This window comes from Rhopalosiphum maidis, chromosome 3 (genome assembly GCF_003676215.2).
Source record: "Rhopalosiphum maidis isolate BTI-1 chromosome 3, ASM367621v3, whole genome shotgun sequence".
NCBI classification, from domain to species: Eukaryota; Metazoa; Arthropoda; class Insecta; order Hemiptera; family Aphididae; genus Rhopalosiphum; species Rhopalosiphum maidis.
In genome coordinates this window covers 49512121-49538964 of record NC_040879.1, presented here as the reverse complement: position 1 = coordinate 49538964, position 26844 = coordinate 49512121, and the positions used below count along the sequence as shown (strand labels likewise).

The 26844-nt window shown below is 32.1% G+C and overlaps 2 protein-coding genes and 1 pseudogene across 2 annotated transcripts; 2 read left to right on the top strand and 1 right to left on the bottom strand.

Moving 5' to 3' along the window:
* Positions 1 to 561: 561 nt before the first annotated feature.
* On the bottom strand, positions 562 to 1908 carry LOC113557989 (annotated as a pseudogene).
* A 5470-nt stretch (positions 1909 to 7378) lies between these two features.
* On the top strand, positions 7379 to 13756 carry LOC113557990. The gene is made up of 6 exons (XM_026963522.1): positions 7379 to 7453; positions 9838 to 9912; positions 12480 to 12568; positions 12673 to 12722; positions 12900 to 13268; positions 13338 to 13756. The coding sequence occupies exons 1-6, from the start codon at positions 7379 to 7381 to the stop codon at positions 13754 to 13756; spliced, it is 1077 nt and encodes a 358-aa protein (XP_026819323.1).
* Positions 13757 to 14790: 1034 nt separating this feature from the next.
* Positions 14791 to 16643, top strand: LOC113557991 (SCAN domain-containing protein 3-like). The gene is made up of 3 exons (XM_026963523.1): positions 14791 to 14958; positions 15554 to 15860; positions 16036 to 16643. Exons 1-3 carry the CDS (start codon positions 14791 to 14793, stop codon positions 16641 to 16643), a joined length of 1083 nt encoding a protein of 360 aa, XP_026819324.1.
* The last annotated feature ends 10201 nt before the right edge of the window (positions 16644 to 26844 follow it).

Genomic DNA, 26844 nt, shown 5'->3' with positions numbered 1-26844 from the left:
ATCATTGACTATTACTTCTTTTAATCCATTTAATATATCTAGTTGGTTTTTTTGAAAACGTTGTTGCATTTCTCTAATTATAATATATAAAACTGGATAGTAAATTTAAATACGATAATATTCTTTTAAATTCGAAGTTTGTGGTCCCTTTTCGCCACCACCTTGCTTACACGGAACGTTTTTTTTTTCGAGGTATTTTGGGAGAATCAATGTTATTTGTTTTAATCATCTCCATTGCCTCATTCCATTTATTATTACATTCAATTTTTGATTGCATTTTTTTAAGTATATTTATAGTACTATTAGACATGTCAATAACAGTGGCATGATTAATATTTACAGATTGTAAATATTTTGATAAAATATTTGTATATTCCATGATATCCTTTAAACAGGGGTGAACGCAGGAAAAATTTTGAAAAAATTTAAAGTAGGTATTCATTAATATCATATTATTCATACTGTATTACACTTAAACTATTTATTTTAGGCACTTACACTATACATATTACATATCATAGATTAAAAATTAATTATTAAAATTTGTCAATTCAATTTAAATTATAAAACAAGATCTATACGTCTTGGTTTTTTTGCCATTATATCAATGACCTCTTCACAAGTCACTTCCCCGTCTCTGTAAAAGTTTAATAGAATCAATCCATTTAATCGCTCCTCACCAGTCTTGTTGCGCAGATATGTTTTCAATCTTCGAAGACAAGAAAAAGACCGTTCGCTTGTTGCCACAGGAACGGTTAGAATTGCACCAATCTGCAAAAATGTGTGATGAATATAATGCAGAATTACAATTGTTGAGAGTCTCAATAAATGTTTTCGACCGTTTATCTTTTGATATATTTAAACAATGTTTGAAACAACAATGAATTTTATGTTTTAATATAGATCACAAACAATATTTTTATGTATAAGAAATTAAATATTTTGTTACCTGTGCCACATGGTCATCTCAGCTATAAAATCATCAGTAGATCCCTTGATGTCATTTAGCCATTCTTTTGCAAAAGTATTTACCGTTTCACTGATTTTTTTTGTATTCAGTTCAGAGCACTTAGTCGGAATTCTTAGTCCATAATATTTTTAAATTAATTTTTTTTTTTATTTTTACTTAGTCGAATAAAACATTATTATTGATATTACACAAAAACACAGAATTATTTAAAATAAGTTAATTAATCTTAAAGTAAATGATAAATCATTATAATAATATTTTATTAATAATTTTAAAAATTTTAATTCAACTAACATAATTATCCTGCCATAGTACTGTTCCCTCCTGATTGAAATAATTCATAAAATTTTCTCGGACAATCTTTGCGGTGTTCAAAGTATTCCCTGAGTTTCTTCTTTCTAAGTTTTCCATTGTACTATTCTGTGTATTATATCCTTCAGAAATTATAGTTCCGTTTTCAGAATTCTCTCGATAGAAACATTCGTGAGGTGCATAAGACTTATTTGAGTGTTCAATTAAGAAGTTATGCAATACACAGGAAACTTTAACTACTTCATCGATATTTTTTGGTTCTAATTTATATTAGTATAAAATATCCGAAATCGAAATGCCATTATCCCAAAAGCGTTTTCGTTTTCTACTACGCGCTTGGCACGAGATAATCAGTAATTCATGATTTTTTTTTCTTGTGATATTAAATCGGCCTTCCGAAACGGTTTTATCATGTCGGGACGTAATGGGAACGTATCGTCTACCACAAATACATATGGCAAATTTCTGTTTGTTCCAATTAACGTTTCACTGCTTGGAATATGTAATTCTTCATTTTCTAATTTTTCAAAAAATACAGTATTTTGTAGTATCCCTCCATCGGAATGTCTACCATTCATACCAACGTCCATGTACATGAATTGGTATTTTGCATTAACAATTGCCATAAGAAACAAACTATAATGTCCTTTATAGTTAAAATAATACGATCCACTATTAGCCGGTGGAACAATCGCTATGTGCTTCCTATCTATCGCATCAAGACAATGAGGGAAGTTCCATCGTTATTCATACATTTTTGCTACTTCTTTCCATTCTTCTTCGGATGAAGGAAACTGAAACATAAAAAACAACATTATCGTTATACGCATCATCAAAATGGACTCAAAAATACCTAAAGAAATGAATTTCAACGAAACATTGAAATTTGCGTTGGCGAGCGTGCATGTTCCGTGGTCCGTGTAGTTGTGAGAGAAAGCGAGCGGGACCGTGGCGGTCGGTGCTACCAATGTACGACAGGGGGGGGAGGCGAAGGAAGGAAATATTGTGGTAACCCACAAGAGTGGGGGGCAAGATCACTGCGTCGCGTCGATAAATACATTTATAAAATTTACTATTGTCGCATACAGATAAAAATATAAAAAAGAATATAACTCAAAATATTGAGAACGAATACAATGTAAAAAAGTAAAAATCACGTATAAAATGTGAGAATCGTTGGTCGGGTGGTTTGACCAGTAAAGTGGTGATAATACGGTGTCACTACATTACTTCCCCTAGGTAAAGGAAAAAATTGACCTGATTTGGAGTCGATGATCTCTGTGTGAGCTGCGTAGTTGGGTTCGGTGAGCGATGGATGTCGTTTTCGTTGTCGGGCTATGGCTCTGTGTTGATTGCAGTTGAGATGTCGATTGGTCGGAAATTTTATTGAAGATGCTATTATCACGGTCGTTATCGCAACGACCGCCGCTGCTTATCTAATTTCGCAAGAGCACGACACGTGACCGGTCAAGTCGGCAGTCTTGTTTGATCCACGTTCGTGGAACGCATTATTATAAGTGCTAATTTTAGGGAAATTAAATAAGCACATTTCCTAATCAGAGTGAGAAGTTATCCGGTGAAAACCATTGAGCCTCCGGATTGTTGAACCACAACGGTGTCAACAGGGAAAACTAGGGTATCGGATGTTCCGGTATCGACTATAGAACTTGAGATTGCACTCGCGGCAGTAGTAGCGTTACTGACCCAAGCGGCGAGGACTAATGTCATACCGTGGGTGATAAAGAAGTTTAATCGAAAAACTGGATGGCGGACGGAAGAACCCGAGAAATTACTGAGTTTTCCGAATTTCGGGCTCGGATAGTGGATTTGGAGGTGAGTTTCAGGGCCTCAGTGTTAGAGGACCTGCATCATGATTTCCTCAAGGAGTAACAAATCGCTTGGGACTATAATGGTTGTATAATCCATCTGAAAAGTAAGAGAAGTTTCCGTGAGTTGGAGAAATCCAGTAACTCCGGTAATAGTTGGAGTGGACTTAAACAACCGCAGTTTTACCGGAAGGCGTGTACAGTATGCGTGTTGAAGAAGTCCTATGCCGATATTCGGAGGTTTTCTCCCGAGAGGCAAGCAGAATTCGAGTGATAGAGCAACAGATCCGACTGAAGGATCCAAATCCAGTGGCTCTAAATGCTTACGGGTACTTGTGGAGAAAAAACGGCTGAGCACCAAATATGATGCTCATGGCAGTCAACTTGTTTTAACCAACCGTATTGTCGTAACGTGTAGTGCGGTGACGTTCGCCAATAATACTTATTGGAATTGTTGGTACTCCAGAAGAATATAGGCGATACATCTTATAGATGTCAGTGATAAATGTATATTCATGGATACGAAAACAGGTTAAAATTCCACTATGTTTCGTTGAAGTTTATGACCTGCGAAGAAACAATTATTCAATGACCGGTCATGTAACTCCCGAATACTCAAGTGCTAATCAGGATAAACCTCTGGGCGCAACATTTTATAATACGTATTTAGTATTTATAGCGCATGCAGATATATTGACCATGAAGGGTATGAAAATATTCATATAATTCACATACAAACGAATCTTCTGTAATAAATATTATAAATTAATTATTTTATTTGTCATTATTTCGTTAATTGAAGAAGAAATAATAATTTTTTTTTAATAAACAAATACATTTTATTAAAATTGTTATCAAATAAAAAAACGTCGCTTACTGACTCGTGCAGATAAATACCTTTTAAATTTCAGAATAATTAAATTAATGGAAAAAAGTCAGATGGGGCTTTACGTGGCACAAAATTCACACGGTACATAACGGTCGCCGCTACAAATTACAGGCCCCGCAGCAACCGGTCTGTGTAGGGCCCACGCCCAGGGCCTTGCGCCTTACATGTTTATGTGAATAAAAATGGGTATTCATATTTTATGCAACGTTATTGATTTCATAATACATAGATATTCACTGCTGTTCGAAAATATGGTAACCGATTCCACACCGTTAATTATTATGGAATAATTAAGTATAAATATAAATATTTTATAATTATAAATTAATACTGTTCGAAGCTAGTGGACTGGGTAGATCATCACTCAACGGTTTGAACTAACTTCGAAGTTTAACGAAATCTGGTTTTTTATTTAGGATTGGAAAACTTGGTTCGAAGCCACATAAACAACTGAAAGCAAATTGTGTGGACTTAGCATTATATCTACAATATTCTTTCATGGCAATGTATAGAAAGGTAAGCACATATGGTAGAACTATATAATATGTATAGGTTACTATCATTATTAAAATCCATTATGTTTCTAGTTAATATACTCTTTTCATTTAAATTGTTTATTACAATAAATGGTGTTTATATTCGTTCTTTTTCTATTTCTATTGGTATTAGAATTTGCTTATTTACTTTTATAGGTTTTTTAACCTATTGTGTCGTGTATACTTAATCCGGTGAACGGTATTATTGGTGCGGCATAATGGACTCCCACATTTCCTAAGTGAATTAAAAAAAAACGATACAAGATAAAGAAAAAAAATTTTTATTTTTAAAAACTATATTATATAAGGTTTTTTTTTAATTATTTTTTAAAAATTATATCGTCTAAATGATTGCCTTGACGAGCAACGCACATATGGAGCCGTTCTCGAAAATTTTTCATCACTTTCGCCAGCATATCAAGTGGAATCACGGAGATTTCTTGACGGATGGCCTCTTTTAGTTCTTCAATGGTTCTTGGTCGATGTTTTAAAACTTCAGCTTTGAGGTATCTCCATAAGAAACAATCACATGGGCTCAAATCAGGGGAGCGAGGAGGCCATGTAATGTTTTCCCTTAAGGAGATCAAGCGACCAGGAAACATTTTTTGCAATACAGCACGAGAACAACGGGCTGTATGAGCTGTGGCCCCATCCTGTTGAAACCAGAAGACATCATTATTTTCGTACTCTTCGATTTTCGGGCGTAAAAAGTTCTCCAACATCTCGCAGTACCGGTTGGAAGTCACAGTAACTGTAACACCACCCTCTTCAAAAAAATAAGGCCTGACGATGCCTACCAAGGACAAAGCACACCAAACTGTTACTTTAGGACTATGAAGAGGTCGTTGGTGTATTTTTAGAGGGTTTTCAGCTGCCCAATAACGAAAATTTTGTTTGTTCACTGTGCCAGAAATGTGGAAATGTGCTTCGTCGCTACTCCACACAATACCGTTGGGAGGCACAACTGTAAGGATTGCATTACAGCAATCTTTTCGTTTTCCCCAATCTGTTGGACTTAATTCCTGAGTTACCATAATCTTATATGGGTGTAATTTAAGATCACAGTGCAAAATTCGCCTTACCGTCCGATCCGATATCCCGAGAGCAGAGGTATGTTTCCGAGCAGAACGTGACGGAGACTGCTCTATCGATGTTCTTACTGCGGCAATGTTTTCCGGTGTTCTCACGGACTTGGGACGTCCAACCGGTTTTTTAGGCATTGCAGATCCCGTTGCTCTTAAATTTTGTACCCAATTCAAAATCGTTTTCCGATCAGGGACACTTTCGTTTGGATTCAAACTGAACCGAGTGCGAAATGCTCTCTGTGTCGCAATCACACATTCAGCGTTTTTGAAAAATGCCTCAATAACGAAACCACGTTGTTCACCAGACCACGGCATGGTGACGACTAAAAACCTTATTAATAATCTAATCTAGCGAAATAAACCACTTTAATCTAATCAGTTTAATTACGCGCTAATGATTATTTGAAATATGGGAGTCCATTACGCCGCACCCTGTATTATCTTTTACTATTTTATCGTAGTATTCTTCAGATATTGCACACATCTCTGCTCCCGAATCTACTAACATTTCGTATTCTTTGTTATTTATAAATATTTTTATATATGGACATCCCATCTGTTGTGTCTTTACTTTAGTGATGTCAAAATCTTCGTCCTTTATTAAATCTTCCGATTTTAATAGATTTAACTTGTCTGGCGGAGATTTTACTTTTTTGTTAAACTTGATATTTGTTTTAGAGGGGGTCTATGACTGACCGATCTGTTTCCAATTTTTTGTCCTGTCATCATCTTCATTTATTTCTTCTTTAACACTGTGTATGGTGTTATCTTTATCATCTGGTTTCTCCATGATTAATTGTCTAATGTTGGGTTTATGATAACCTCCGTAATTCTGTATGGTCTTTGTGTATATGTTATGTGTTTTTATCATTTTGGTTGTTTGTTGGATATGGTGTTCTGTTATACGTATTATTTCACCTAAAATTTGTTTGTTTTGTTGTGTTTTTAAACAAAACTGTTTAATTGATTCCTCTTCTTGACTTTTATTATTTTTCCCATAATACAACAAAAGTTAGACAATACATATCACATATTAAATAATGTGATCTTATTAAAATAAAATAAAAATTAAGATAATATAGAAATACTTTAATTTATTTTGTGTTATAAATAGTTCTCTTCCTGCTTCTCTCTACTCTTTATATAAATTATTTTGAAGTGTAAAAGTTAAGGCTAAAGGTGTGATACTAGAAAAAGTAATTTAACATGTATGCAGAGTACATGGTGGTTGCAATGTTGGTCGGAAAATTTTATTGAAGTTCCTGAAATAGATCAAAAGTTGAGTTCTTGACTGTTGCGTGTGAATTTTTAAGAGGCCGAAAAGATGTCAAAGTTGATTTTTAATAGTCGTATAAATTTTGAAGCGAAGGCGAAGACGTTAATGTAGTACAATTTTGGTTGGCGTCGTGCGCAAGGCCACGGGTCAACGTCCCGGGTGCTTACTGGAGCCACACGAAGTTGCGAAGCACCTGCCACTAACGTGGGATCTGTGGTGTTGCTTGATCAGCCATCGTGGACGTGGTAACAGCGCTTTGTTGTTGTGCTTCAATCTCAAAACGATGATCATTACCTAAATACATTTAAAAAAAAGTTATTTAATAATAGGCTTGAATAATTGTAGTTATTAAAATATTTACATACTAACCGTAACTACCAAGATTTACTTTTTTTTATAAACAAATCGAAACAATTATTATGTTTAAAAAAAAATACAGCAAGTAACTAATTATTTTTTTTAATACGTTGATTTTATAACAATTATGGTTAAGATTCAGTTTACTGTTAAAAATGCTTCTATTCAAAAATACACTCTGCTTTCAACAGTGATTTGTTTGGTAAGTACAATATTTATAACAAAACATAAAATTGTCTTACCGTATACTACTGTGTTTCCCAACCTTATGGGACGTGAAATATTTTTTATAGGTCGCGACTTGCGGTTTTTGTTAACTAACGAGGCAACTATTTCGATTATAATATATATATATATATATTATACAAATTTAAATAAATATATGAAAATAATTTTAGCCGTAAATCGATGACTGTTTATTTATTATTTGTTACCTTTACGTATAATAATAATGTGAAATTTAACCAGTATGGTACAATGTAGGTCACAGATTTACAATTTATATAAATATATTTTTAGTAACTTATATAATTGTATTGTAAGTATGAAAAAATTGTTGTCTTATAGGCAGTGTTGGGAATAGATAACTAAAATATTATCTAGATAAAAAAAATAGATAAGCATATTTTTGTATTTTTTTTTTTATATTATGAAAAATCTATGTAGACATGCAGTGGCTTTGTCAGAAACTTCCCAATGTGGAAAGAACCACTAGATTAAATACCATTTATCAGTGGCGTATCTTAGGAGGGAATAAAGGTCATACACCCCCCCCCCCAAAAAAAAAAAGAAAAAAACCACAGAGACTAAATTTTGTACGCAATACAACATATTGTATGTAAAAATATAAATATATGTGTTGACTAAATATGTCTATTAAAGTATTTATATCTCCCCCCAAAAACCCATTTTTGGTAGTATATACATTTTGCAATTAAAATTTAAAATTTACCGTCAAATAAATAATGATCAGCTAAATTTATAGTATGTTTTATTTGCTCAGTACCATGAGGATCAATTACTGTCGGTAGTGTGCTAGTGTATGAGCATCATCAAAATGGGCTAATTTTTTTCCTTGTGTTATCGCCTCACGAGGATGAACCGTTTGCACAATTCTTACCCCATTATCAAAATGGTCTGAATACAGATAATTCTGCTAAACCAAATGAAGTTGATACACTTAGGTTTTTTATATTATTCACAGATATTTCAGTCAAAAACCGCTTCATACTTAAATATTTTAGATATCACTAGTCAAAATCTGAAATAAGGATAGGTAGAAACCTTGGTAACAACAAGAACATTAGAGAACGACAAATGACAATAATAATATATATAGCTGCAGTTGTACAATCCACGTCTGCGTGCCGTGTACGAGACAAACCCGTATGTTCTCATGGGCAATTCCAAGGGATATATATATAATATTATACGTAGTAATATATGCATAACTATAATTAAACTGTATTCGCAGAAATACGCTATCATTATTAAATATATATTATATAAACTGTTGTGTTTTTCTGTCGCCACTACCGATCGGAAAATATAACTAATATGAATATAAAGATAAATATTTTCATCTAGATAAATCCCAACACTGCTTATTGGCTTATGAACAGTACATCGAGATTATATGAATAAATATAAACGAAAAATTTTAGTCTATGATTAAACACTTATTTCTAAATATTTTAATTAAAAAATAATCATTATATTAAAATTCAATGACAAAATCGCTTATAATAAAATATTTGGTTCGTGCAAAAAGGGTTCCTTATCATTTTAATTTGATTTTAATAAAAATTAATTGGATTAAGGTCCTTTTTTGCATAAATGAAAAAAAAATGTGCTAAAGAAAAGTCAGGTTCTTGTCAAAATAATGTAATTTACACGAAATCATAAATAGCAATAACATAATGTAGTCTTCGTTTATTATGACTTATGGATGTACAATTATTATTTTATCTTATTTTGTAACATGTTACAAAATACAATATAGAACTCATTTATCATTATCATTAAATAATAACATTTAATAAACAGAACATCAGTTATACAAATGAGCAGGCAAAATGTTTTTATCGATATTATATCAATTAATAGTAAAAGACATGGTAATAAAATGAACGAAATAAAGAACAATTGATAAATTAGACTAGCTACAGCAATGGAAATTAGGTAAATTCATGTAAAAAGGGACCATAGTCCAGGGATAAGGCCCTTTCTCACATAAATCGTAAAATTAACAAGCCTCTTTGTACGCCGGGGAATGTCTGAGTATCTTTTTTTGCATAAAACGTTGAATATACCTCCAACACTGGAATTCGAATGTTACCTTGTTTTTGTTAGAAATGGCGTTAAGGACACTTTTGTATGATCGAAATCAAAAATGATTATCAATAATACTTACTCTATGATAACATATTTTTTTAGAGAAGGTTCTCGTACCCAACAAACAATACATTTGTGGGTTGCCATTACAAATAGGTTGGGAAACACTGGTATATTATACATTTGATTAATTTGCTTCGTATAGTGACTTTGAATTCTAACCCACACGTATATTTTGTAACGTTACACAAGGTGATGACATTTATGAACATGATGAATCGAATTCACTACGTTGGAGCCATTTACGCCATTGGAGCAATATTAATGGTAATTTATTGCCTTTATGTGAAACATGTTCAACCTTATAGTTGAATACATTCAAGGTTGGAGTGGGTCTTGAATATTCAAAATTATGTCTTAACATATTTTTGTCTATTTATGAATCTTAATACATATCTTAAAAATAGAATTGTAGCAGCCCTCATACGTTACAAAGATGAGGTAATATATTCAAAATAACTCGATATTTTCTAAGGCTCAAAATACGATTTAATTCAATAGTTTCTAGTAAAAAAAATATAATAATTCAAAAACGTTTGAAGTTCTAAAATATAAAATCTAGCAAAAATTTGCGTGAAGGTGCACGTTCTAACTTTGAAATGTCATCTGAAACAGTCTGGTTCCTACGTAGGCAAACTATGAATTGTGATCAATTCCTTTATTATTATTATTATTCTATTATTATAAGTCCTATAGTATTTACGATCTAGATTAATGGTTGATAATTATTTCTTTTTTGTTATGTGGTGGAGTATATAAGTCTACATTTACGTATATTTTATGAATTATTAGATAACGTAGTAAATCTAAGGTATATACAGAAGAAATGTATTTAAAACTATGGCAAAGATATTTTATTATTATTATTATTATATTACACTTAATTGAAGAAAAACTAATTAAAACGTTTTTTTTTTTGGATTATTTAAGTCTCTCGAAAACAAGTATTTTAATTTGTTAACTGTAAGCAATACATTCACACTTAGAAAATAATAATTTATAACATCTATATGTTGATACGTGGAGAGCCGTTTTTGGATAATAAACCCATTCAATTATTATTATTATTATTATTTAATTCATATCTTATTTAAAAAAAAATAATTATACTGTAGTTGTAGTATTTTACTGCCTTATTATTTAAAATAAATGTATGTAACTGTACAATTTGGAATTTGGATCGTTCTATTTTTAGTTATTAGTGGTACGCGACTGATTGGTAATATGCCTAAGTGATACATAAAAAAGTTTGAGAACCACTGGTCTAATATGACGAATTGTTATTTACAAGACGAAGTATAAAGTTTTTGAAATGTAACATATCATAACGGCATATTTAATGTATAGGTGCACTAGGTCATAAAAGTTGTCATGCATTACATTTTAATTTATAAAATTATTCTAGTAATTTTTAATTTATACGAGTATAACAGCATTTTTATCAATCAACCAAATTATTCCAAAACAATTAATTAATTCTTATTCAAAAATCCATTTAATATATCTTCTTCGTCGAAATAATTTCAACACACCTCTTTCAGCGACAGTGTACTTATTGTTATAGAATCTAACGGATTGTTTTGATTATTTATTGTAATAGGAGAAATATGTCAAAAAAGTCCTAAAAAATGAAAAATTCCCTGAAAAATTTAAAATTCGCTTAATTGCAAAAAATGCCCCAAAAAAATTTTGTGGTTAGACACGGAGTACTTGAAACACATTTATAGCTTGAAAAACATCGTGAAACATATTTCAAAACATAGATGGAAATGCATTCAAATCCAAGCCCTAGTAATAACACTGATTTATCGTAATCAGAAAAACAGTAGTAACGCGAAAAGCTAATTTCCGATACCAACATTTTCTTATTGCTGTTTTTTTTTTTCATTCCTCCGGTTTTTTTGTATTTAATTTTGTTTCCGGTTGACTACTTGGTTGATTAAAAATTTACAAATTCCAAAGTATGTTTTTATAGTTCATAAAATTACAATAAAATACAAATACTTTAAAAATTATTAATATGGTCAAAATTCAATTGGATATTTTGTACTAATGTATCTTTTTTCAGGGTCTTAATACCTCTTTCTTTTTCAGTAGTAGTTGGTTTTATTAACAATTTTCTTTGTATTTGGGCTATTTTCGAATCTGATGACAAATTTTTCCAAGAAGGTTGTCTTTGCTTTTTGATAATTGTTTAGTATTTGCTTTAAGAAAGAAACTTCTTTACTCAGACACTTAAAAATATTGTTTGTAGTGCATTCACTTGATGAAGTTTTGGCATCACTTATCGTGGTGTACAGTTTGATTTTGATCTTTTTTCATTTTTCTAGTTTGTTTGAGATTTGAATCCCTAAAAATTGTTTTGTTTGCGGAATTTCTATTTCTCTAATACTTTCTTCAATATTTGCCTTGTCATCAATTAGACTTAATTAATAAGAATTATAAAATAAATCATAAAATGGTTTAAGCAATAAGAATTTTTGGTATTGGAAGTTATCTTGCGCGAGATGCCTGAATTTCGGTAAAAAAAAAATTATAATAGTATAGCAATCAACAAATTAATCATTTCAATAATATCATATATATTATAAAATAAATATTATATGCTATCTTAGGGTACCTAGTATTTATATTTTGACATGTTGTATTTTAGATACCTATTAAATAATATTATAATGATTGTTGCCAACAAGCAACTTCTGCATTTCAGGGTTAAGTTAATACCATTTATAATTAATGTAATGCGTATGAAATAAAATTAACAGCAACTTATGTATAGGTAATAGTATTGTATTATTTGAACAAACCATTACCTATTTTATAATATTGTTTAGGGAATAACCAATCACATCCATAACTCATTAAGCATAACAGGAATTGGATGTATTTTGGACATATTTAATCTTTTTTTCCGTAACTATAAGTAAGTTTATATTGTTGCTTTGTTTATTACTATTGGTGTATTAGTTTTCTTAGATAACATATAATCTTAGGTATGTGCTTATACATTTTTGTATATTTTGTTAGTTCGAATTGGGCTCCAGTCAGATATTTTCAATTTTTAAAAAATATTCTTGGTAAGTATATAGTTGTACCTATATAATAAATAATTAATAATTAGCTTCAATAAAATTCTAAAATATATTAACTTTTTTTAAATTTATTTTGCACAAACGAAACCTAAAAGTATCAAGTATTTTAAATTAATAGTTTTATTGAGTTTTGTTAATAACTATATAATGATTTTAATACAGTTATCGTGTACGAATTAATGTACATGACGATGTTGCATTGCTATTGGCAGTACACTGAAGCAACTAAAATTCAACCACAAACATCATGGTTAAAAAACCAAACGATATTACCCTTCAAACTAGGACAATTCGGAGCAGGGGCACTAACTCCTAGTGTTTCAGTTCCGCGTTCTATTCAAACGACGGAACCTGATGCAGCTATGAGTTCTACTACACTAAAGCAAGAAACAAATGTAGCAGTTCAAAACTCTAATGTAGAAACACCAGAACTTAATGAAGTGACAGAACCTAGCCAACCACTAACTAAACTTAATGTAACAATGCCGGAAGCAAATGTAGCGTCAGAACCTAGTGCAGCGATAGAACTGAGTGCAGCAGCATTAAAGCCCACGGTATCATCAACAGAACCTAATGAAGAAGCACTCAACTCTATTGTAGAAACACCAGATTCCATTGAAACGACAGAACTGAGTGCAGCAGTATCAAAACCCACGGTATCATCAACAGAACCTAATGAAGAAGCGCTCAACTCTATTGAACAAACACTAGATGTAATTGAAACAAAAGAACCTGATGAAAATTTCACAGAACATACTGACGCGTTGGTGGACCTTATTGCACCTTTACAAGAATCAAATTCAGTAACGTTAGACCCTAATTCACAAACACAGAAGTCTATTGTGGCAATGGAATCTAAGCAAATATCAGAACCCGATAAAAAAGCTCCAAAAGAAAATGTAATATCGACGGAACACGATAAAAACGCTTCAGAAGATAATGTAACATTAACGAAACCAAGTGCAACATTACAGGAACAGAGTGTGTCAATTCCAGACCCAAATGGAGAAAAACTTTAACTGGTTATAGCTAGAACTTAGAGAGATACGCTGGAAAATTAGGTACTTTATTACTAAGCCATGTGTGAGTATACAAAATATATTTTTTGAACTATTACTAACAATTCAATTTATACTTAAAGGAATCTATATGCTATTATGAAATTAATAAATACAATTTTTATTCATGCAGTTTCTACATTGGATCAGTACTTATTACAATCATTACAGTTTATGGATTTTTTTATTACTATATAATGATACTTAACATTTATTATAGTTTAGTTGAAATTACAATAGTTTCAAACCATATTTTAATGCAAATGGATTCTTATTTTTCTTTTTTGTTGTGAAAAAGGATTACACACTTTTTTATACTAAAAAAAATGCTTATATTTCATGAGTTAAAACCGTAGTTTTGATAAATGTATATTGGATAACTTTATACTCATGCATCAAACAAATGAATGACTGCGACCACATTTTTATTTTATTTTTTACATGTATATATCTTATGACAGGGGTCATTCTATAAATTTGTGCAACACAAAGAGTGTGACCATGACGGCACAAACCACCTATAGACCTAATAAATCATATAGATCAGCAGTTCTTAACCTGTGGTCCGCGGCCCCCTGGGAGTCCGCAACACTCATATTGGGGGTCCGCGGCAACTTTACCACCTAACATAAGTCAATTTGTGACATGAGTGTATTATTACAATATTTTTCGATTATTATTTTTGTATCATATAAAATTATAAAATATATCTTATATTGTAAGAGATAGGTAAACCTATCTTATCTTTATTACACCGATTATAATGTGGAATTCGATACAATTAAGTATCTAAACCTAATAATTTTATTATTAATATTTATTTATCAGTTTCTTGTTCATACGAATTTTATAGGCATATAGCATTGAAGTCGGCACTCGACAGTCGTATATTTACTACCAATAAGTGCAGTTGATCAGTTTTATACCTACATAATTTAAATTAATACGTGATTTTTTTTCAAATCATCTTAAAGACATTAGCCTTTTTAGTTTAAATGGAACGTTGGTTAAATTTAAAAAGGAAGAATTCTGACGTTGATGATGAAAAAACTCCGTGTACGAGTAAAGAAAAGTCAACAAAACTTCGTAAGTATGATAGTTATTATTTATCAATGGGTTTCACGTCCAACGGATCTGAAGAAGAACCAAAACCTCAATGTGTGGTATGTTTTGAGGTATTATCAAACGAGGTTTTAAAACCATCAAAACTAAAAAGACACCTCGAAACTAAGCATAAAGAACATGCCATGAAATCCATTGGTTTTTTTAAAAATAAAGAGCAAGAATTGAGAAAAAATATGAAATTTATTAAAAAAACTGCAACTGATTGTACAAATGAAAGCGCCGTAAAAGCATCGTTCATAGTTTGGGAAATCAGGGAAACCTCACACGATCGCAGAGGACTTGATATTACCTGCTGCGAAAGCTATGGTTTCTGCAATGATCGGCGAAGAAGCTGCAAATAGCTTAAATAAAATTGCATTGTCAAATGATACAATAAAAAAACGAATTGATCGTTTATCAGGAAATATTAAAAAGCAGTTGTTGAAAAGAATTAATAAAAGTGACTACTTTAGTCTCCAACTTGATGAAAGTACCGATATAACTAATAAATCAGTATTACTGTGTTATGTAAGATACGAATACGATAATGTCATTTCTGAAGACATTTTATTCGTAACCACTGTAGTACACACCACGGCAGAGGAAATATTTTGTAAAATTAATGAATTTATTATAGCGAATGAAATTGAATAGACTAAATGTGTAGGAGTTAGTACAGATGGTGCTCGAGCAATGTCAGGAAAATTTACTGGATTAATTGCACGGATTAGAAATATCATACCATCAGTCACATGGCATCATTGTTGCATTCATCACGAAGCCATAGTTTCCAAAAAAATACCAATACATTTGAGAACAGTTTTGGACGATGCTGTAAAAATTGTGAACTTTATAAAAGCAAAATCATTGAATTCAAGAATTTTCGAACAACTTTGCAAAGACATGGCTAGTGAACATTATCAACTTCTGTTGCATTCTGAAATTCGTTGGTTATCTCGAGGTAAATAAAGTGCTCTCTCGTCTATTTGAATTGAAAGATGAGGTAAGATTATTTTTTATCGAACATAAATCATTTTCGTTGAGTGAACGCGTGAATGATTATTCTTGGTTGGCTACTTTAGCATATCTATCAGATATATTTTCTCATTTAAACGCACTTAATTTAAGTCTTTAAGGAACACATATTACAATTTTCAAAGTTGAAGATAAGATTGAAGCGATGATTAAAAAGTTGGAACTGTGGAGTCTTCGGCTGTCAAAGAAGAATTACGATCCATTTCCAAATATCAAAAATTTTATTGAATCAACTGAAGAAGAATTGTCAGATAAAGATTCTAAATATTTCATACAACACATGGGTGATATGCAACGTAACTTTCGTGATTACTTTCCTGTTCCAGATATAAGTAGAAATTGGATTCGACAACCTTTTGAAATTGATATTCATCAAATAAATGGACTGACATCATTGGAAGAAGATAGCCTTGTAGAAATGTCTACAGATACTAGTTTAAAAATGCAGTTCAATCAAAAGTCATTAGAACATTTTTGGTTGCATGTTCGAAAGGATTATCCACAATTATTGAGTAAAGCTCTGAAAGTTTTGATTCCATTTCCCACAACTTATTTATGTGAAAAAGCATTCTCCGCCCTCGTTTATATTAAGAATAAGTTTCGAAACCGAATAGAAAACGTAGAATCTGAACTACGATTAAAGCTTTCGAGTATTGAGCCCGATGTTCAAAAACTCGTAACTGAAATGCAACATCAACCATCGCATTAACACTTATTAATTAAGTAAATAAAAATTAAGTAATTAAAATAATTTTATATTACAATTTTTTTTTTTTAATTTAAGTGTTTAATGTTGTTCAAGTGTAATAATTATAAATGTGTACATTTTGTTATGTCTACTTCTATAATTTGTAGTATAAAATAGTTATTATAATTTTGGTTATGATAACTTGATATGTTTTGTAAAAAAAAGGTATTTGAAAAAAAATTGGTAGGGGGTCCGCGATCTCTAAAAATCTTTCATCGGGGTCCGTGTTCTACAAAAGGTTAAGAACCGCTGATATAGATAAAACCAATATTGGTAAATTAGTCAGTAGCTATCAGACATAATATTATGTGTACATATTATACATGTCTTACGAGATACTCGTTCATCATGACGGCGACGGTACATAAGCGACGTACAGCAGACAGCGATTCAGACATTTTTTTTACTTTTAATTCTTCTTCTTGCTTGTTCAACCATCACAGAATTATAATAATTGTACTTGGCCGAAGTTAAATTTTTTTTAAAAAATGTCCATTATTATGTTTAAATAACTGCTCAGGTGATCCACGAAAAGCAACATTTTGATGACCAAGAAATTGTACTACCGACATGATACGTTGTAAAATTTAATTCTATGACTACTCTCAGATTCTAAAATACGTCGGTTTACGTCATAAATGGAGCCGGTGATACCGGCCGTATCGCCACAGGCATTACGTTTTTAGTATATATTTTTTATTTTTTAAAAACGAAATAAAAAAACCATAAAAATTGATTAAAAAAATTTCCAAAACATTCAAAATAGCTAATTTGTTAATCTGATTTAAAAAAAATTTAGGTGGTAAAAACATTTAGGTCAATTGGCTGATTTTTTACAATTTTTTTAAATATCAATATTCTTGTTAGGTAGGTAAATTACGATCTAGTTTATGTTAGAAACATTATAATTTCAAAAAATATAATTTTTTTAAAAATATTTCATATAAACATTTTTATCGTTTAATTTTTTTTAAAAATTGGCAATTTTGTATATTTTGGAAAAATTTTTATCAATTTTTTAGTTTTTTATTTTCAGTATTAAAAAAGCAAAAATGTAGTGAAAATGTTTATGAATTATATTTAAAAGAATTTTTTTTAAAATATTAATTAAAACAAGTTATTTCATTTGTCAGATCTCCGTGGAACACCCCGTAAGTATATGTAACCAAGGGAATCCTCAGGAATATTTGATCGGTCCTTACAAACGATGAAATTACGAGAAGGTCGTTACCACCCATAGACATATAAATATATAATATATGAACTGCGCGTTCCCAACCACTGTCTGAACATTTTGAAATATCAATATATTATGGTGAGAGAGATGGACTTTAACTACACCTCAGTACGTCACACATGGAACAAAAATACACAAAACATGGATACAACGGTTACTTTTTTTTAAAACGTGTACATACTTAATAATAATATTACAATACATAATATTAATATTTTATGAAAAAATAATTGTTTTAATGGTTATAATATATATTTTTACATATACGCATTAAAAATTTCTATTTTAAATTTTCTTGTTAGGTATACCTATTGTTATTTAATATTTTAATCTGTTTCTGTGTTTAGTCTAAAATGTTTTTTGAGGCACAATTTCCTAATAATATTGTAAATTATAAATTATACTATTTAATTAAAAAGTTCATTTTTTTAACTTTCCAATTAAATAAGGAAGTTATTTTTTTTCAATAACTTATTAATCTTTGTTAGATTATTTGTTATCATTGACAAGATTTCAGAACATAGTGTGTAACATATTTATTTAAATAATTAAGTCTATACCTAGGTAAGTACTCTATTATATGGTGAAATTTTTCAGAAAATGGGTAACTATTGAATCAGTGTTAAAATATAATTAAAAATAAACGAAAATTATCATTGGTAGAGTTTTTAAAAATCTGTATTAAAAAAAAAATAATAATAATAAATTGTTTACAGATGTCAGTATTGTGAATTAAAATAAGTAAATAACTATATTAATAAATGAATTACACACAAGTAAAAGAAATATGGATTATACTATAATACTAAAAATTCAAAGTTAAAAAATATACGAAGGCGGGCTGATAAGTAATGCCTCTTAACGCGTAGTTTTAAAACAATTGTACATAGAATAATAAATTAAAAACAAGTGTATAGTAAATTAAATGATTTTTATTTACATTTTATTATTTTTCAACATAACTACCTTCTAGGGCGATACATTTTTGCCAACGATTAACTAGTTTAGAAATTCCATCCAAATAAAATTCTTCAGCTTGAGCATTGAACCATCGTTTAACTTCAGCTTTAACTTCCTCGTCAGAATTGAATTTTTTACCCTTGAGATGTTCTTTAAGCTTAGGAAACAGAAAAAAATCGCATGGGGCCAAATCCGGACTGTAAGGTGGATGTGGAATGACTTGAAACCGGAGTGATTCAATTGCTGTAATGGTGGCATGGCTACAGTAAGGTCTTGCATTGTCGTGATGAAGCAAAAGTTAGGTTAAATTTGGTCTGACACGCTTTATCCTTTTTTTTTTAGACTTTTTATTGTCTCTATGTATCGTATTGAATTTACTGTTGATCCTTTCTCTAAATATTCTGTATGGATCACACCTTTTGAATTCCAAAACACAGTCAACATGACTTTCCCAGCTGACGCTTGAACATTAAACTTCTTTGGGCACGGTGATGTCTTATGACGAAACTCCATTGACTGCCTTTTGTTTTCTGGGTCATAATGATGTACCCAAGATTCATATCCGGTAAAAATAATATTCAAAAAATTTTCTTTTTCACTATCATAACGCAGAATAAGTTGGCGGCAAATGTCTACGCGGTCTTGCTTCATTTTTTCTGTTAGTATTCTGGGCACCCACCTCGCGCATATTTTTCGATATTCAAGTTCACGAAGAATATGCTGGACTCGTTCTTTAGATATTCCTAATGCTACTGCTATTTCTGATTGTTTAATCCTCCGATTTCCCCTGACCAAATCATCGACTTTTTGTTTATGGGCCTCATCAATTACCGTCACCGGCCGCCCACTTCGATCCTGATCGGCGATAATCGCCTTTCCTACTTCAAAACCTTTAACCCGTAATGCTCAACGACGAACAGAGAGTTTGGTTCCCATAAACCGCAAGCAGACGTCTATAAATATTGACTGGTTTCACATTTTCGGCAACAAGAAATTCAATAATAGCACGCTGTTTGAACAGCACATCTGAAGGGGCCGTCATTATAGATTGCGCAAACAATAAAATAATAACGTTACACATTAATGATTTCTAAAATTAATTGGTTTTGTTAAAAATGATCTAATTCTAATTTTTGGTTAACTATTGGATTTATTAAACTAATGTTGTCATTTGTGAGATATATTTTCAAAATTAAATTTAAAATTTGTAATAAATGATTGTGGTTTGATATAGTAGTGAGTTATTACTACTAATATTTTACATAGCTGTAACTCACTATAAAATAATAATATCATTAAAAGCATACATCATTGTTTCGATAATATTCTTACCTTTAAATTTGATAATAGGTAAATTTACTCTAATATTATTACTAACATCACAAAATGTATTCTGCTGAACGAAATTTTGTTATGGTGTACGTTAGTAAGACAAAGACAACACATGTGGATATGGCGTCCTCTTCTTCTTTTTCTTCGTAGTTGACGGCCTTTAAGACCAAACTGATAAACATATACCACGCCATCTCTCTCTATCCTCTGCTAGGATTCTCCAATCAGCATCCGGTTCAGCCCGCTCCACATCTTTTGACACCTGGTCTTCCCACCTCAACCTTGGTCTACCAAGTGGTCTTACGCTTTTTGGAGAGCCACATAGTACCTTTTGTACAAGGTCTCTTTCTTTACGCTATGCGTGGCCAGCCCAAAAGAGCCGCCTCTTTCTAATATCTAATATCGTTGACTATGTTTGGTTTCTGATGTAGCTCTTTAATTTCCACATTATGTCTGATTCTCCACTCTCCTGTATGACTATCTATGCAAGGGCCAAAAATCGACCTCAGAACTTTTCGTTCAAATACTAAGAGGTTATTCTGCTGTATTTTATGAAGCGTCCAAGTTTCGCATCCATACATCACCACTGGTCGAATAAGTGTTCTGTACAGTTATATCTTTAGGTTCTTAGACAGTATTCTGGATTTAAACAGCTTGTTCAATCCGAAATAGCATCTATTGCCTGCATGTATTCTTGCTTTTATCTCATTGCTTGTATTTCATTATTTTGAGTTATAAGTGTACCTAGGTACTGGAACTTCTGTACTCTGTTAAATTTATATGCCCCCACTTCTAGATGAGTGTGTACATCCTCCGTCAACACCGACCTCTGAGCTATCATGTACTTTGTTTTTTCCACGTTTATGTCTAACCCAACTCTTTTTGCTGCCTCAAGTAATTCTTGAGATTGTTCAATGAGCTCTTCTTTACCAAACAAATTTTATTGATGTTGTTTTTCTACGAAAACAAAAAAGTCTTGTATTGTCTTAAGTTTCATCCCTGAATAAAAAACACAAATATCTATAAAAAAAAAAAACTACTACACAGAATACCGTTCAAAAAATAATGTATTTACTTACTATGAATTTAAGAAGAACTTAAAACAATAATATTATAAAAAAATACCTACATCATCGTTGAAACTGCCGGTGGATCTAATGATTCCGCAAAATCTTAAAGCAGATGTGATCCGTTCATTGACATAATAAGGCCAGTTTTTAGAGATCTTGTACATCAGCCCCGAACCCAAGGAAAAGTCCACTAACCTCGTGCCGTAGTCTGGAACGAGGGATAGGACTTCCGAGGCGGAACGGCCATTGACGACGACCTCAATTATGAGATCTGGTCCAAGTACTGCGTCGTCCAGAAAGTCAGACATACAAAATCATAAAAATCATCAAGTGAATATTGATAAAATTGTATTTTGTTAATGTTGAAATCGTTGAACATTATTTTTTTATTTTATAGCATAAAACTATTTATAAAACTGGTGGTTTAATTGAGAAACACGTTAATATTATGTTTTGTCCTTACATGACTGTAATGTAATACAATAAAAAATAAAGCACTTATCATTTATGTTTCTTTTAAGTATATTTCAAGGATTCCTCATGCTATTAGAAGTAGAAGTACACGCAGAGGAAAAACTGTAATCATTACCAATAGTCTTTATAAAAAAGAATTTGAAAGTCCAAGTATAACAAAAAAAAAAATGAAAATTTATGATTCAAAAAGAAAATCAAACGACAAAGAAGAAACAAATTAGTGTATATACTGTACTGAACCATATAACACCGGTAGCAAAAGGGGATAAAGATGGGTTAGGTTTATTGGGTGTGCGAAGTGGTGTGGATGACTATTTGTTCCGCAAAATATTTTTTTTCATGCCTGTACCGAAAGTTTGGTTTTCGACCACGGTTGAAGCGCTAGAAAGCAACCTTTTTCATTCTTGTTGGCGGAAAAGAGGAAATCCTCAAAAGTGCCGAGCGGAAATGAGGAAATCCCCAAAAGTGCCGGACATGTATCCTCTGCGCAACCAGAAACTAAAATGTATACCACAGTCTTTATGAAACATAAACTTTTGATTACATCTTATATTCATAATATAACCTTCTTGCATGACGCATAAATATATTTTTTTTTTTTTATTTATAAAAAAAAATAACATTTACAATCTGTACAAATATAATACAATAAGCAAATAAGTTAACATTATTTTAGTGACTTTGAAGACTTGTGAAGGGAAACTATCCAGTGATAGGACCCTTTTGACTTGTGACAGTTAGGACAGGGAGTAGTGTTTCAGTTTAGGAGTCGCGACACCAGCGTTTTTTGAGGCGACGAGGGGGGTTATCTGGAATTGTGGCTGAGTGTTGGTTTGCAATCAGAGGATTTGGATGATGAAGTAATTTGGAGTGAAACTTTTTATACTGGGTTTTAACTAAGTTTTCAACTGATTCGATGTTTAAGTCTTTGTGAAGGGTGTGGTTAGAAACATACCAAGGAGCTGACGTTATTGTGCGGAGGGAAATGGATTGAAATGCTTCAATTGTTTTAATTTGGGTTGGTTTTGCACAACCCCATATTTGGGCTCCATATGACCAGATTGGTCTTAACATAGATTTGTAAATAATTATTTTATTATGGATTGGGAGTTTGGATTTCAGCATAGGACGTAGTAAATGGGATCTTGAATTAAGAGACTTTCTTTTAGATTTGAGGTGAGGACCCCAAGTTAGTCTCTTGTCTAAAATTATTCCTAGATATTTAACTTGGGCCAAGGAGGGGATAGGAACTCCTTGAAAGGAGATAATGGGTGTGTTTTTTTTATTGAGGGTAAAAGAGACGAGAGTGGATTTATCGGCATTGTTTTTAATTTTCCAGTTAGAGGACCATTTATCAATAAGGTCGAGGTGGAGTTGATTAGCATTAAATGCTCCTACTGAGCTACAATTTGGGGATAAGATGGAGGTATCATCGGCATAAGTGGCTGAGAACGTGTTTTGAGTTGTGGGGATATCTGATGTGAAGATTTTATAAAGGTCAGGAGAGAGATCACTACCTTGAGGGACTCAGGCTTGGATTGGAAAAAGAGAAGAAAGAGAATTACCGTGACGTACTTTGAAGAAACGATGTTCAAGGTAGGATCGAATTAATAGGTATAGGGGCGCGGGAAGGAATTGTTTAATTTTATAAAGCAGACCAGTGTACCAGACCCTATCGAACGCTTGCGCCACATCGAGGAATACTCCTGGGCAGTATTTTTTTTTTCTCAAAAGAGGAAGAAATTGTGTCAACTAGCCTATGAACTTGTTGTATTGTGGAATGTTTTGCGCGAAATCCAAATTAGGCATTGGGTATTATTTTTTGTGTTTCAGTGATTGATCTTAGCCTTTTCAAAACGACTTTCTCGAATAATTTTCCTAATGTTGGAAGTAGGCTTATGGGTCTATATGAAGTTGGTACATTAGGGGGTTTGCTTGGTTTGGGTATGAGAATTATGATGGATAGTTTCCAGATGACAGGAAAATAAGACAATCTCAACATAGAGTTGAATATATATGTAAGCAAGACAATTGTTTTTTTGGGGAGATGTTTTAGAATTTTGTTCGTTATCAAGTCATGCCCAGGGAATTTGTTGGGCTTTAACCTTTTTATAATATTTGAAATTTCATTCGGAGAGACACGCTTGATGGGACGAGACATAGGTAATGGGGCATCAATGAATTTATTTATTTTATCTAAATGTGCGGTATTTGGAATAATGTTTTGGTGAGGTGTGAAAATATTCGAGAGATGTTCCCCAAAAAGATTTGCTTTGTCTAGATCTGAAAATGCAAGCGAACCATCATCTTTTTTAATGGGACTAGAGAATTTTTTTAATTTGACCAAGTTTTTCGTGGCTTTCCATAAAGATCCATCATGAGTATTTAAAGGTTTAAATTTTTTGTCAAAAATATTATTCTTATATATTTTGATTAATTTTTTGATGGTGTTTGACACATTATTGAGGGTTGACTTGTCAGAAGGTAGTCGTGATCTTTGCCATCGGGAACGTATCCTGCGTTTTTCAACAAAAATCTTTTATATCGGGGGGTAAAAGATATTCGTTGTGTTTGTGTTTGGAGTGACAATTCGGATTAGGAGGATAAGAACATTCATAGACTGCTGATTGGATTGAGCTGACTAAATGTTGAGCTGCGGATTCTATTTCGTTGCTGCACTTAAGAGAAATTTTTAAGTTTGTATTATTTACTAACGACGTGGAAAAATGATTCCAGTTGACTGGACCTTTGGAAAGGGAGGGACGAGGAGAAATAAGAATTGGAGGTTTCATAATGTTTAGCAAGACTAGTGAGTGGTCTGAAGACAGATCACATACATTTTGTATGCTATGATTTATATGGTTAGGGATTGATGTTATAAAAAAATCAAGTAAATCGGGTTGCCTGTTTAAATGAGTTGGCCAGTAGGTTGGACCTGGGGGGGAAATGACTGAGAGCTTGTTCGTTTGGATGGAATTGAAGAATATTCGACCTCTAGGGTTTTCAACACAACTACCCCATAGTAGGTGTTTTGCATTATAGTCACCTCCAGCTATGAAGGTGCGACCTAATGAGGATAAAAATTGATTTAGAAGTAACTGCGATATACTTGGCCGAGGAGGACAGTAGACTGCTGAGATAACTATAGGAATATGATTTATTGAGATTGAAACGTTTGTTGCTTGGATAGTGGGGAATTGAAAACACGGTAGGGGATAATGTTGGATTGAAGATGATATTAGGATAGCGGAACCGGCGTGGGACGTCCCATCGGGGTGATTGGTACTGTAAACATTGTAGCCAGGAAAGAAATGTTTGGAATTGTTTGTATAGTGGGTTTCAGTGATAAGAGCTACATCAATTTGATTTTCTAAAAGGAAGTTTAATAGTTCAGGTTGTTTTTGTTTAAGACCGTTAGCATTCCAGAGAATGATTTTAAGATTTTTATTGTTAATTTGATTATTTATCATTATTTATAATTAATTTATTAATGACTGTGGTAAGCAATTGAATTAAGGGATTAATGAGTTGTTTGAACTCTATCAAGAAGGATGATAATTGATTGTTTGATATGTTATCGGGGGAAACATATTTAAACAGTTAAATATTTAATTTGCACTGTTCCTAGATAAGTGCGTTACCTGCATAACCTTTTCCATAAACGCACGAACGTGACAAAAAAATAGTATGTGTGGCTCGCTCGGGAAGGTCATTTTCCGCCCTTGCCACACAATATACTATTTCCAATCACTATTTTTAACACAAAATATGAGTGGAAAAGTGTTTGGTTGGAACAAATATAATTCGAATCATAATGTAGTGGAGACACCGGGTTATTTCCACAATTCCACTACCGTTTGTGTTATATTTATTTAGATTGTTATGTTATTTGTACTATTTTATTGTATACCGTACGTACTGTGATTATTGGATTATTGTATTATTATTTTCCTTGTTACCTAACCATGTCACCCCCTACCACCCATACCACGCGCGTTGTCTCCGGCGGCCGACGCCTTCTTTCACTTTCGTTTGCGCGCGCTCGATCACAACATCTCCGCCTTACCGTGACGTACGTTGCGTATCGACTCGCGCGACGACATACTCCGTCCTGTGACTGTTTACCTCCATATTACTAATACTTTGTGTTTTTTTCATTGCGAACGTACACGAAATCATCTATTTGTCGTTTTTGTTGCGTTACTTAACATTAATAAAAATTGTATCGTCGACCGACGCATTCAAAAAACGTGTTTATTTATTCACATAACGAAACCTCGTGTTATCGGCGATTCCTCATTTATTGGCTGTCTGTTATTCGCAGACGCTAAAGTGTCACAGTTACACCGGATTGATGACAATGATATAGCGCACAGATATACACTAATACTAAATAGCTGTTTTCGAATATACCACCACAGAATGAGCTTTAACGCGACGCCATATGCAAAGAAGACAACTCGATATATAAACGTTATGAATATTAGACTATTAACAATATAATTCGTATTAAATTATAGATTTATTATATTGTTACTAGTAGTTGGTGAAACTCGATCCAGGTGTATAGAAGCCGCCTTCGAGGTGGTCGAGTGAAAATCGTTTCACCGGAAAATCGATAGAGAATGGTGATCGGGTGTCTAGTAATTGGTCACTAATAAATGTGATCAAGTCGATTACCGTATTTGTGAGTTAACTGTTATTCTATAACTAATCAGTTATCATTCGGTGTAAAAGTGTGTCATCACATGCCTGGTTTCTTTTTTGAATTCAAAAATTATAAAAAACATGCCGAAGATTACAATTGAGTGTCTAGCTATCAGTTATCAATTGGTGTAACACGGTATACGATGCATGCCCAGTTTTTTTTTTTTTTAATGAATAAAAAAATATAAATACTTAAAATAGTAATTGGGTGTCTAGCTATCAGTCCTTAACCGATGCAAGTCGACAACTGTGCTGGGCAATCCACCTGGCACTTACGGCGGATAGCAAGTGAAATTTTAAGAACTATTTATAAACCATTTTTTTAATTCAAATACTTTATACAATGTACATTTTGTAGTATTAACCCTTTCAGACCCGAATT

Bases quoted from the DNA above. Each gene is read 5' to 3' on its own strand.
- LOC113557990 (XM_026963522.1), top strand. From the start codon at position 7,379: ATGGTTAAGATTCAGTTTACTGTTAAAAATGCTTCTATTCAAAAATAC. The intron at 7,454-9,837 runs GTAAGTACAATA...ACGTTACACAAG, and splicing joins TTTCAACAGTGATTTGTTTG to GTGATGACATTTATGAACAT. The intron at 13,269-13,337 runs GTGCAGCAGCAT...ACTCTATTGTAG, and splicing joins TAGTGCAGCGATAGAACTGA to AAACACCAGATTCCATTGAA.
- LOC113557991 (XM_026963523.1), top strand. From the start codon at position 14,791: ATGGAACGTTGGTTAAATTTAAAAAGGAAGAATTCTGACGTTGATGAT. The intron at 14,959-15,553 runs GTATGTTTTGAG...GAAATTGAATAG, and splicing joins AACCAAAACCTCAATGTGTG to ACTAAATGTGTAGGAGTTAG. The intron at 15,861-16,035 runs GTAAATAAAGTG...TAAGTCTTTAAG, and splicing joins AATTCGTTGGTTATCTCGAG to GAACACATATTACAATTTTC.